A 14409-nucleotide genomic window follows, 5' to 3' on the forward strand; every position below is an offset into this window, starting at 1 on the left:
CGACGGATGTGGTCAAACCCGTTAGGAACCCGAGTTGGCATTCAATGAGGGCTATCGTTTTTTTGCTCACCAGTTGGCGCCTCTGTTGATGGTGGTCCAAAAGACTATAGAAAAGCTGTCAGTCATTTAAGTGACAAGTGACATTTGACATTTCGAACTATGGAAAAGACCACCATCTACACTAGCGCCCCTAGCGGCGAATTCATACGCGTTAGCCCTCATTGGCTGGCTAGTAATTATACATATATTATGTCATTAAGTGTAGGTACACGTATTAAAAATTCAATTCACTTAAAGTGGCATCCATCCTCATAACTAGATTTTGATTTTCACCTTGTTGCCTATTTCGTCACAATTCAGCGCTTTATTTTACTTGGCTCAAAGAAAAAGTACCAGTAGGTATCTACTGGTACCTGTTACCATAGGGTCCGCTTACCCCGTCGCTGTTTCTTTTTAACATTTTCCACTTAAGGCCTGTGCACACCGGGTGCGTGTGCGTAAACGTGCACGTTGTAATATACAGTTCTTTATGAGACACGACACACCGCTTGCGTGACGTGTGTGTGCGCGGCTCCAACATTTTAGCGCACGCGCACGTCTAATACGCACACGCAGCCGGTGTTACCTGGTGCCTAAATTTTAAACCAAAAAAGAAATAGGTCCCAGCGGGTTAGCCTATAGTCTAGTCAGCTTTTAATTAACATCTTATCATACAGGTTTTAAAGTACAATAGACCAAATTTGCTTTATAGTTGGTCAAGCAAATCTTGTCAGTAGAAAAAGGCGGGAAATTTAAAAAATGTAGGCGCGAAGGGATATCGTCCAATAGAAAATTTGAATTTCGCGCCTTTTCCTACTGACAAGATTTGCTTAACCAGCTATAGTTTGCCTAATGGCTATGTATAACGCGCCGCTTCTGATAGGTATAGGTACTTATAGTTTGTCAAGGGACTGTCTCATTTCAAACATAGACAGAGAGAATCATACTATCTTTGTCTTACACTAGTACTAGAGCCCTTAGAGCCTTTAGTAGTAGAGAGAGAAAAGGATGAATATAGTTTTTTTTGTTCTTATTTACTGCCAATTTGGTTTGACCAACTATATCTACTTATACTCTTCAATCCGTCGGTAATTCGAATACTTAATTTGACTGACATAATAATAATTGTGTGAGCTTAACTTTGATTGTTATTGAAACGATCAGTGTACCTGCTAGTATATCACTAGCGGCCCAATTTGACCAATGCTTATAAGATGTCACCCCGATACGATACCGATCCGTCAGTGTCAAAAGTGACGTTTTTGGTTGAAGAAATATCACTTATGTCACTGACAGATCAGTATCGTATCGGAGTGACATCCAAAGAGTATAATAGTATATGTGGCATGAATCTAGTATAACATGGATCGGTCATGAAGGGTGGAGCGAAATGACCGAACGGGATAGTCTTATGTATCTTTCAGTAGTAGTGACAGAGAGCAATATATTACTTTTTGTCTTTGTCATAGTTTCACTTTTCCACCGCTGCCACAACCGAAATTGTGGCAAACAAATAAGTACGTGACATGTCATGCTTGTTCGTTGCTTGTTTAATTATTGTTGTTTTCTATGAAATTGTGCTTTCTCTTATAAAACATAGTGATGGTTAGCGTTTTGAATTGATAAAATAATGGTGAATTGTTCTGTAATCGGCTGTAATAGTCGCTCTGAGCAAAAATATGAGAACATAACCTTTCACACGTAAGTACGGTAATTTACACCTTTCTTTTAACGCAATATGTGAGAATAACATCGTAAAATTACGTTACACTCAAAGCAATGTAGAATCAAACGATTTCAATAAAAATATCACAATTATTTACGCAAATTAACAAAACATTATTTGTAAAATTATCCGCCCAAATTACGTAGGTTGTTTGTGGTAATATGTCAGCTACTCAGACGAGTCTGAGGTCAGCCCATGGAGTCTGTATAAAGGAGCCAAATCTCTATGTATGAAAAGTGTCAATCAAAAAACAGTAATTAGGCGGCGCCACCATACACCGAAATACTACCAAAAACAACCTACGTAATTTGGTCGGGTTATTTGTTGCCTTATATGGTTCATATTATACTCATGTCCCAGAGCCTAACTAGCGCCACCGGAGAGATTAGGAACTATTTTTTAAAGCTGAAAGCGGTCACTGTTGTAACAATTCATGTAACATACTCCTAACCATAACTTCGTCATTTCCGTCGTCTATATCCCGCCGGCCGCCAGCAAAGATACCTACATTAACCACCTTAAATCAATCGAAAAAATACAAGACTTAACTCCTAATTGCAAAATATGTGTTGCGGGAGACTACAACTTACCTGAACTCACATGGGCTGTTGGTCAGGGTCAACTGATCGCTCAAACGACTTCTACGCCTAGTGAGGCCTGCCAATACTTGCTTAACACTATCAATCTACTTGACTTACACCAATATAACTCATTTACTAATCAAAATATGAAAATATTAGACTTACTACTTTCAAATATAGACTGTAAGCTCTCCCTTCCTGATACAACCCTTAGTAATGTTGACAGACACCACCCTCCATTCCAATTCGATATCAATATACAGCCTACTGCTCCATTGCCATCAATTGACACCCTAAAATACAATTTTTATAAAGCTAACTATACTGACATTGTAAATGAAATAAATAAGATCGACTGGACACATGAGCTAAATTTTTTGGAAACAAATGAGGCTGTTTTAAGATTTTACAATATTATATATAATATAATCGATGACAATGTTCCCCTATGCAAAAAAAATACCGGGGCCTACCCAAAGTGGTTTTCGCATGCTCTTATAAAAACCCTAAAAAGAAAAGAAAAGGTATGGCTAAAATGGAAAACATATAAGTCCCTTAGGGATTACAGTGAATTTTCGTTGCTACGTACACGATGCAAATCGCTAATGACAAACTGTTTTCGCAACTACACAGAAAATACTGAAAACGCAATGAGGTCAAATATAAAATCATTTTGGGCTTACATATCTTCGCTAAAAAAAACAAAGTCGAACTACCCCCAGACTATGGTCCTGGAAAATAGTTCTGCGAATACCCCCAAAAACGTAAGCGAGCTCTTTTCAAAATTCTTTAGTTCCGTATTTGAGCCCAAAAGCAGTTGCACTGGGCGCGATTTAGACAACTTACCATGCTCAGAGTCGGCTAGTATTATTTCTGACATTTATATAAGCGACATTGATATCAAACGCAAGCTCCGCCATCTGGACACTAAGAAAGGGCCTAGCCCGGATAAAATTAGCCCGCAATTCTTGAAACATACTGCACCGGCAATAGTAACCCCACTTAAAATATTATTTAATAAATGTCTCCGAGAGGGTACTTACCCCGAATATTGGATGATATCTCTCGTAACTCCCATACATAAATCTGGGTCCAAAGCCCAGGTCAATAATTATCGACCGATATCAATACAATCATGTATATCGAAACTGCTTGAGTCGCTTATACACGATATAATATTTCCGCTTGTCCGTATATACCACAACAGCACGGCTTTATGAAGAATAAGTCTACAACTACAAATCTGCTTGTGTACTCTAACTATTTGTTTTCTTCCATGGACAAGCGCGCTCAGGTAGATGTGGTATATACGGACTTCCGAAAAGCCTTCGATAAAGTGGATCACCTGCTACTATTGCGTAAATTAGCTTTTAATGGCATCAAAGGTAATCTACTGAGATGGTTTGCTTCCTACCTAGACAATCGTACCCAAAAAATCGTTATCAATGGTTATGAATCGCAAGCATCCCACGTAGCGTCTGGGGTAATTCAGGGGTCAATTTTGGGACCGCTTCTGTACTCTTTATTTATTAACGACATTGGAAACTGTTTTTTGAATTGAAATTTTGCTATGTTCGCAGACGACCTGAAAATATATAAAACAGTAAGAAACCAGCATGACTGCACTCTCATTCAGGATGACTTAGATCGGTTCCATAATTATTGCCTAGACAATAAACTATACTTGGCCTATGATAAGTGCGTCCAAATGACTTTCACAAAAAATAAAAATAAAATAGTCTCTAGATACAACATAGGAGGGGAAACGGTCCAAAGAGTATCACAAGTAAAAGACCTTGGGGTGACATTCGACGAGAAGTTAACGTTTGACCAACATGTGTACAGAATAACGGCAAAGGCTTTTCAAATGTTAGGATTTGTTCTCAGATCAGCTAAACCTTTAAGAAAATGTTCGTCATATATGTTACTTTATAACGCTCTTGTGCGCCCTTACCTCGAGTATGCATCAGAGGTATGGAACCCACATTACGCCGTCTATATAAATGCTGTAGAGGCGGTACAGAAGCGTTTCCTTAGAGCCCTCCACTACAGACTCGAACGTACAACAATGTCATATGACAAACTACTCGACACATTTGAAGACCCTGGCGAGCAGACGCCACGCCAAAGACGCTACCATATTATACAACATATGTACAGGTCAGTACAACTGTCCGGAGCTACTTGAGGCTATTAGTTTCCGAGCTCCTAACTACAGGACACGAAATCTGTCCCTATTCGCGGTCCCGATAGCTGCCACTAACGCTGGGGTGCGAGCTCCGCTGCGTAGGATATGTAATAACTACAATAAACGCCTAGTCTCGGTTGACATATTTAATAATACTCGAGTTGAATTTAAGCGCAAAGTCAGCTCGATATTACAACTTTAATTTTAAGCCTATTTATATTGTGTAATTTTGTTTCTTTTGTATATCTTGTAGTGTTCATTAGCCATAATTTATTTTTATGATAAACCTATGCTTGTGCTTATGTACTTTAGAAGTGTTAAATGTCGTTATTGTTAAGTTTAAGTATATAGTGTATGTCTGTGTATTTAGTTCCGATCACAATGCTATCCTAAAACTACTGTCGAACCTCCTAGTGGGAATTGTCTTAGGATGTAGGCTATATGTACTGTTTTAACTTTGTCTGTAAATCTTATTGGTCTGTATCTGTTTTTTTCCCCAATAAAGAAAATAAAAATAAAATAAAATTCTGCCATAAGAGATTGGCATCCTTTCTATACCAACCATAGGTCAGCCGTTTTTAATCTTCTTCTTAATTTAGCTGCATAACAATCATGTTAGGGATACCAGATGAAAATATCATAATTTTATGGGTAATTTTGACCTCAAAGTTTTTTCGTATTTCTAATTCCAAAAAATAAAATAAACAAATGTTGTGAAGATTAAATGTGGTGTACATTGATTGCTGTGAATAATGTGATTGTGATTTGTGATTTCATAAAATTAAAACTCATAATACAATGTGGTGCTGGAGGCGAATGGAAGGCATTAGTTGGAGAGACAGGATAACGAATGAGGAGGTGCTAAGAAGAGTGAGTGAAAGAAGAGCTATTCTGAACACTATTGCAAATAGACGCGGGAAAATGATTGGACACTTAATACGACACGACTACTTCTTTAAAACTATCCTGGAGGGGCGGATAGGAAGGAAGCGAGGTAGAGGAAAACCCAGACGCAGCTTTTTAGATCAAGTGAAAGAAAAAGTAGGGGTCGTGTCGTATCAAAAAGTCAAAGAGCTGGCGCGGGATAGGGAAAGCTGGAAGATACTCCACCGACAAGAGAATAACTCTTAAGTTAATGATGATGAATACATTTTATTTTACGTTTTATTTACTAAACATGTTTAGTTTTGTACCACCTGCGCGAATTATAGGAGGTATTTCATTGTTCATACGCCTAAAAAGAACAGCCCATTGACATTTTATTCAACAATTTTAATACCGTCAAACTTTGCCTCCAGGGTAATCGCCCCAACGTGATATTAAATATTGGGGTAATTTTTACCAATATGGTATCCCCACGTTTATGACGTCATCTATGTCTATCCCTTACGGGCGCACGCGGTAGGCCGCATCTATGTAATGCTAGGTCTATGATATGTGGTGACATCTTATAAGCATTGGTCGAATCGGTAGCTTACCTAAAACAGAATTTCCGCTAGATTGCAGACTTCCATTGGTGGCTTTATAACGTTTGTATGAAATTTCTCGGATGGTGTAGCAAACAGGATTGCAATATACGCTTCGCAGGCGTTTCAAACGTTTTATTTATAGAAGAAGTATGGATCAAAATGGAACTTTAATTTACGATTACTCCTGAGATATTCATTTAAATTATATGGTGTAAGGGACCATTTTAATCTGTATGAAATGCTTAATATAACTAACGTATTTAATTTGATAATTATTAATACTGTATCCGTGTAAATAGCTTTGCAAGTACCACATTACTATGAAATCTTTTTGTAGAAGTTAAGAATGGGTATAGTAAGTTATCCTTAAAAGATAGATATGCACCATCACGGACTTTTTTGTAGACCAATGAAAGAGAGATCTTTCCACCATACATTGTGTTGTTATATCTCAAACGGATTGGGAGGTGAAAACCGCATGAAAATCCGTTAAGTAGTTTTCACTGAAATTATTACGATTTACTTACTTCTCGCTTAATAGTTTTGACAAAATACGAGCCTATAGTTGCAGCCGCTGTGTGGCGCCGCTGTCGTCGTGCACGGTCCCAGGGGTAGGGGGGCCTTATCTCCGAAGCTTACCAACGAAAAATTATGAAATTTTTACATGATAATAGTATTATCATAAATATCACAGGAAAAATATAATCACACTTTTGTGATGTATAATTGTATATTTGATTTAATTTAATGTAATTTAGTATAATTTTTAGTATGAAAGATTGACTGTTATAACCAAATCGAGTTTATTGACATCATTTCAAAGTTGGTGTTTGAATTTATCACACTTTTATTCTAATTAACATTTTTTTAATTATCAAAAAACATTTACTAATTTAATTTGCAATTTAAGCCCCTATTTAATACAATTGTAATTTCTAGATAACACTATAAACACAAACACCTTTCAAATCATAGACCTAGCATTACATAGATGCGGCCTACCGCGTGCGCCCGTAAGGGATAGACATAGATGACGTCATAAACGTGGGGATACCATATTGGTAAAAATTACCCCAATATTTAATATCACGTTGGGGCGATTACCCTGGAGGCAAAGTTTGACGGTATTAAAATTGTTGAATAAAATGTCAATGGGCCGTTCTTTTTAGGCGTATGAACAATGAAATACCTCCTATAATTCGCGCAGGTGGTACAAAACTAAACATGTTTAGTAAATAAAACGTAAAATAAAATGTATTATGAGTTTTAATTTTATGAAATCACAAATCACAATCACATTATTCACACCAATCAATGTACACCACATTTAATCTTTACATTTGTTTATTTTATTTTTTGGAATTAGAAATACGAAAAAACTTCGAGGTCAAAATTACCCATAAAATTATGATATTTTCATCTGGTATCCCTAACATGATTGTTATGCAGCTAAATTAAGAAGAAGATTAAAAACAGCTGACCTATGGATGGTATAGAAAGGATGCCAATCTCTTATGGCAGAATTGTTACAAAAGTGACCGCTTTTAGCTTTAAATAATAGTTCCTAATCTCTCCGGTGGCGCTAGTTAGGCTCTGGGACATGAGTATAATATGAACCATATAAGGCAACAAATAACCCGAACAAATTACGTAGGTTGTTTTTGGTAGTATTTCGGTGTATGGTGGCGCCGCCTAATTACTGTTTTTTGATTGACACTTTTCATACATAGAGATTTGGCTCCTTTATACAGACTCCATGGGCTGACCTCAGACTCGTCTGAGTAGCTGACATATTACCACAAACAACCTACGTAATTTGGGCGGATAATTTTACAAATAATGTTTTGTTAATTTGCGTAAATAATTGTGATATTTTTATTGAAATCGTTTGATTCTACATTGCTTTGAGTGTAACGTAATTTTACGATGTTATTCTCACATATTGCGTTAAGAGAAAGGTGTAAATTACCGTACTTACGTGTGAAAGGTTATGTTCTCATATTTTTGCTCAGAGCGACTATTACAGCCGATTACAGAACAATTCACCATTATTTTATCAATTCAAAACGCTAACCATCACTATGTTTTATAAGAGAAAGCACAATTTCATAGAAAACAACAATAATTAAACAAGCAACGAACAAGCATGACATGTCACGTACTTATTTGTTTGCCACAATTTCGGTTGTGGCAGCGGTGGAAAAGTGAAACTATGACAAAGACAAAAAGTAATATATTGCTCTCTGTCACTACTACTGAAAGATACATAAGACTATCCCGTTCGGTCATTTCGCTCCACCCTTCATGACCGATCCATGTTATACTAGATTCATGTTTCAAATAAATCAACAATTGTTGATATCCCTAGGACCCTCCACACTCGTGCGAGATTTGCGGCGCGAAGCCGCGAATGCGAGTGTGGAGTCTAGTTCGCTAATCAGCGAAATGGGCTCCACACTCTTATCTTATCTTATCTTATAGTTTCGGGGGCCCTTACGGATACACTTCGACCCATAGGGATCTTTTGTGCAGTTACCCCCTAGGAAAGATCCGTCCGCTACTCAAGAGCCTTCCCCACCCTCTCCATATGCCGGATGATGGACCCCATGGGTAGCTTTTTGAATTCCTTTGGTACCAGGTAGCCCGTTCCAAAGTCCTTCATTCTTTGTCTGGCGAGGGCGTGACATTCACACATAAGGTGTTCTATTGTCTCTTCCTCTTCGCCACACATACGACAATCGGTGTTGTCAGCGTGCCCCATCTTGGCCAGGATTCCCTTGACCCCGTAATGGCCAGTAAACACCCCCGTTATTATTTGGAGTTGCCGTTTGCTAAGTTTCCAAAGCTTTTTGCTCCAACCAGAGTCTACCCCTTGTATAAAGAGCTTTGAGTGCTTTAGACCCGTCAGACTGTCCCATTCTTCCTGGTGTTTGGTCTTAGTAAGGTCTTTGATAGCCGTTGTGATGGTTCCCTGTGAGAGCCCCACGAATGGTTCCGGACCTATAAGGTTGTTTGCAGATCCGGCTCTGGCAAGTTCATCTGCATTTTCATTGCCCATGAATCCCTCGTGCCCTGGGATCCACACCAGTTGCACTTTGTTTTGCCTTCCAAGCTTGTTCAGAGCTTGGATGCCATTGTATACCAGTCTAGTGTCCACTCTAGGCGCCTTAAGCGCTTTGAGTGCAGCTTGACTGTCGCTGAGAATATAGATATTCTTCCCTTGGGTTTGCCTAACTATATTCTCATGTGCACAGGCAATTATAGCGTATGTCTCGGCTTGGAAGACAGTGGCGTAATTGCCCATGCTTATGCTACTACTAAAGTCATTTGCATAAATGCCTGCCCCAGTACCAGAATCTGTCTTGGACCCGTCTGTGTACCATATGATGTCATTTTCATCAGACATTGGTGCTTCAAGACCTTCGGTCCATTCAGCCCTTGTTGGAACTTTAACATTAAAATTCTTACGGAACACAAACTTGGGTTGCATCTTATCGCAGCCCATATTCGTAATCCTTTTCATGAAATTGTCACATTCCATGTTTGTGTGTTTAGTCTTTGGCTTGTTATCGCTCCAGAGGCCTGTCAAAGCCAGCCTGTGTAACGATTTCCGCGCCTCAGATTGTATCACTAGGTGCAGCGGCGGGAGGTCTAGTAGTACCTCCATCGCCGCTGTTGGCGTCGTTCTAAACGCGCCAGTAATAGCCATGCACGCCGTTCTTTGTATTTTCGTAAGGGCATCCCTGCATGTGCTCTTTAGTGTCCTTGGCCACCATGCCAGGCATCCGTACAGAATGATAGGTCTTACCATCATGGTATAGATCCATCTCAGTACCTTTGGGTTTAAACCCCACGTTTTGCCATATGCCGTTCTACACATTCCAAACACCCTCAGTGCCTTGGTTATGGTAGTTTCGACATGCTTTTTCCAGTTCAGTTCTTTATCTAGTGTTAAACCTAGATATTTCACTTCATCGGACGCGCCGCGTAGTCTGGAGCGAGCAATTTGCCGATAAATGGCGTTGTCAACAATTATGCTTAACCATTACAATTGTGTTTCTGGTTTCTGGTCAAAAGTCTCATAATTATAGTTACATGAGAAAAGTTAGTTTTTACGGAACCCTCGGTGCGCGAGTTAAACGAACTCGCACTTGACCGGTTTTTTTAAATACTGGTAGCATTAATCGTCGCGTCAAATCATTGTGTGTGATGTGATTACATTACATACTCTGTGGGTTGTCCTGTCCAGCAAATCAGTAAGAAATAGAAAATTGTTTTCGTCTTCGTTACGTTATTATTGTTTACGTCTACCCGAGAGCTATTAAATCACCTATGAAGAACTCTGTTATTTCACCTACTGCTTCTGCTACCACGTCTGACATATTTGAATCAGTAAAATGATTAAGTTTTGGAAGAGCGCAGGTAAACAGTGAAGTAAAACTAGTCACGTAAAGTTTATATTGGTGTTGTAATAACTGTGCTTAATCGTGGCTATTGTTTCAGCAAAAGGAAAAACTGGTTGTCCGGTACGGCCACCTGAAACGAGCGCAATCGACAGTTCCGGTAACAAAACTTATTTAGACACGCATATAGACGGTGAACTGAAAGGTAGGTAAACATATTTTTTTCTCATTAGATAAAGATAAAAGACATTTATTCGTGACGATCACAACACAAGTACGAACATGTACAGACAACAACACTACTAGCTAGTATGCGTTTTCCTTTCTTACACATGTGAATAGTCAAATTATCCGAACACACGGTTTTGCAATCCTTTTTTCTGAACTTACACAACCTCAGTTTAAATACATGCATTGAATTCTAAAAAAAGTGTATCTTGTAACAAAAATATCCTAATGCAAAGTTTTTCTTACAGAAAACTCTCGGATATTCCTAAAAAAATCGAAATTGAATTTAAGTGTACATGACATACTTTTAGATAAGAAAGCTATAAAATACTTTATTCAATTTATGGAAACTATTGGCCAGCATGTGCTTGTCAAATGCTGGTTGGAAATGGACAACTTTAAGGTCCTTGTTTTGCAAAATAGTTCAAATGGTGAAATCAACAATCATTGGAAACTGAGCAGAACAAAAAGTTTTGACCTGCAGTGTAACTCGCACAGCAAGCTGCCCCCCACACATGCGTCACAAAGATTCAGCTGGACTGAAGACAGTGCTGATGCCTATAAACAAAATATGCAGGAATGTTCCACAAATTCTCTTGGGAACTTGGCAGAACACTCTGCACTAGAGAATGTCTCTCTTTATAAATGTAAACATTATAACCCAACCGAAGAAGCCATCAATTTATTTAAAAAATATGTAGCACTAGAAGCACCAAATCAACTAGACTTACCAGATAGCTTAAGAAAAACTGTTATAACAAATATTTGCAACCCTGAGGGGCACATAAAAGAAGATTGCTTTAAGCCAGTTGAAGACGAATTGTTCAATCAAATTGAACAGAGATATTTTAAGGACTTTCAAAACAGTCCACTGTACATTAAGGCACAAATAGATATATTGACCGGCGGCTCTCTAGGTCTGGAAGACATTTTGTATAATGAAGCCATATTATTTTACTTTATGGAGTACTTGGAGCAGGAATCATGCAGTATTTTACTAGAATTTCTTATGGCTGTAATGCATTTCAGGGATAATTTAATTAATGCCAACACTACCAGCCCGGAGCAAGCTCAAACAGATGCAATTGTTCTCTATGACAAGTATTTTTCACTCCAAGCGACAAGTCCTATTGGCTTCACCACAAATATTAGGTCTACAATTGAAAGTGACATTTGCAGAGAAGGCGGACCTCTTCCAACATGCTTTGATATACCTTATCAAATTGTATTCAATACCCTAACCCACTATGTAAAAGCATTTTTAGAATCGGAATTATATTATAAGTATCTCTCTGAAATGATTCACTCTGTAGATAATATGTGGTCTGCTAATCATAAGTCACATTCAGATTGCAGCAGTGAATTTAGTATAAGCACTCAAAATACTCTACTTGCAATGGGTGATCCCATCTTTCGTAAAAAGAAACGTAACCATTCCGTGCCTGACATGACAATAGACTCTAACCAGCTTTATAATGCAGACTCATTATGGCAGCGAAAGAGGTATGACGGTTTGATCCTTGGCAGAGTGAATAGTTTGGGACGATTTGAATCAAAATTTGAACCCGATCCAGACAAAAAAGATAAATCGGTTTTTAAGAAAATGGTCAGTCGATTTGTGCCAATTAATACGTCTAAAGTCGATGAAGAAATGGCCTGGCAAATTGCTCATATGATTGTAAAAGACGTGACCGACCTGACAATGGCCCCACCAGAAAATGAACGTGATGATGTATGAACATGTGATAGTTATTGTTTAAAAGTATATTTTGTAAATGATTATGTATAGAATACGTATTAAATAAAAATTAACACATATAATTTCGAGATATAACTTCTCTGTTTACGGATAAGCATGTACTTAATCTACGGAATGCCAAAATATCAACATTACGTCATCCATTCAATAAGTAGCTTCTTCCAATTTGTTATCTCGGTATTCAGACGAGCACGAAACGTCACACAAAGGAATTTTATAGCAGACGTATTAATTGTAACCTTATAATAATTAACGCTATAAATCTACTAGTCACGAAAATCATCCCTAAAAAACTACGTAGGTAGTACGTTTTTTAGTCTAAAAAAAAGCCTAACCTAAAGTCCTACAGGTTTTTAGTGTCGAATACGCGCATGTAACACCCCTGGAGTTGCAGGTGTCCATAGGCTACGGTAAGCGCTTGCCATTAGGCGGGCCGTATGCTTGTACGTAGTGACGTAGAATAAAAAAATATATGATGTGCAGCGCATGTTACATCGGCCATAGAGATATAATAAGGCAAGGGTGCTAACTCCATAAATCAGTTTTCTTACCAAAACGCGGGTTATTTCGTAGTCGACATCTAGCGTCAAGTAGGAAGTTCATTTATCAGTACCGCTACTTGACACCAGATGTCACGAGTGTCGCGACTAACGAAAAATGTATTGCTACAAAAATTACAACTAATATTTCTTCCGCCGTTTTTACTCCGAAAGGGGCGAAACCAAGGGCCTAGCCAAAATGCCAATCGTTCGCGCCGTAGCGAACGGAACTGTATCTCTCTCTACTTATACTCTTACATATTAGTGCGACAAAGAGACATTAGCGTATCGTTCGCTGCGGCGTAAACGATTGGCATCTTGGCGAGGCACCCACGTCGGTGGGGCATATTTTTGACTCGAGGAAAATTAAATAGGTAGGTATATACTATACTATATCTGCTACAAAGTAACTCGTGAAAATACCTAGTCGGCTCATAAGTTCTGTCACTGGCCTTTAAAATTTAAATTTGGAACTCCTAAAACAAAAACCGTTCTGCATTTGAATTTCGAATCTTTATTAAATATTTGAGTAGTATAATTTTGCAATTTTCTGTTTTCTTCAACATGGAGTGGACGCTTAAAGATAGCCGTACCGCAATAATTGCACTATATCGTTGTGGTCACTGGCCGACTAAAATTTTTAAGCCACTTGAAAATTTAAAATTCTCTCTAAGATTTGTGTATCGTACCATAGAAAGATACAGTGAGGTCTCTAGTTTAAATGACAAGAAAAGAAGCGGTCGTCCGCGTACAGCTAGGACTCCAGCGGTTGTACAAGCAATTAGGGCACGCATTGCCAGAAATCCCGCTAGGAAACAAAAAGTTATGGCCCTCCAGATGGGTTTGAGCAAAAACACGGTGAAAAGAGTGCTTAATCAAGACCTGAGACTTCGTGCTTATAAACGAAAAACTGGCCATCTTCTCAATGGTCGGCTTAAAGCTTTAAGGCTTAAAAGATCTAAAGCTTTATTGAAGAAGTACGCTAAAAATAAGCACCGTTGTATACTGTTTTCGGACGAGAAAATTTTTGACATAGAAGAAAACTGTAATAAACAAAATGATAGTGTACGCTCGCAATAGTAAAGAAGCGTCTAATAGCATTCCCCGTATTCAAAGAGGTCATCACCCTTCATCTGTGATGGTTTGGCTGGGAGTTTCTTATGCGGGCGTCACTAGTATGCATTTTTGTGAGAAAGGAGTAAAAACTAGTGCCAAAGTGTACCAAGACACGGTGTTGACTAATATTGTGAAACCACTATCCCATACGATGTTTCTAAACCAGCATTGGGTTTTCCAGCAGGACTGCTCCAGCCCATAAGGCAAAGTCTACACAAGCCTGGCTCGCCTCCAATAAAATCGACTTTATACGGCATGAAGATTGGCCCTCCTCTAGCCCAGATCTTAATCCTTTAGACTATAAAATATGGCAGTATTTAGAGGAAAAGGTGTGCTCAAAACCTCATGCAAATCTAGACTC

The 14409-nt window shown here is 38.5% G+C and overlaps 1 protein-coding gene across 1 annotated transcript; it reads left to right on the top strand.

Annotated features, from left to right (window-relative positions):
• Positions 1-10228: 10228 nt before the first annotated feature.
• LOC134742063 (A-kinase anchor protein 10, mitochondrial) lies at positions 10229-12455 on the top strand. The gene is made up of 3 exons (XM_063674992.1): positions 10229-10425; positions 10507-10611; positions 10883-12455. Exons 1-3 carry the CDS (start codon positions 10401-10403, stop codon positions 12370-12372), a joined length of 1620 nt encoding a protein of 539 aa, XP_063531062.1. The 5' UTR covers positions 10229-10400; the 3' UTR covers positions 12373-12455.
• Positions 12456-14409: the final 1954 nt, after the last annotated feature.

This window comes from Cydia strobilella, chromosome 6 (genome assembly GCF_947568885.1).
Source record: "Cydia strobilella chromosome 6, ilCydStro3.1, whole genome shotgun sequence".
NCBI lineage: Eukaryota > Metazoa > Arthropoda > Insecta > Lepidoptera > Tortricidae > Cydia > Cydia strobilella.

Coding starts and splice junctions, on each gene's coding strand:
- LOC134742063 (XM_063674992.1), top strand. CDS start 10,401: ATGATTAAGTTTTGGAAGAGCGCAG. Junction 10,426..10,506: donor TAAGTTTTGGAAGAGCGCAG/GTAAACAGTGAA, acceptor CTATTGTTTCAG/CAAAAGGAAAAACTGGTTGT. Junction 10,612..10,882: donor TATAGACGGTGAACTGAAAG/GTAGGTAAACAT, acceptor TTTTTCTTACAG/AAAACTCTCGGATATTCCTA.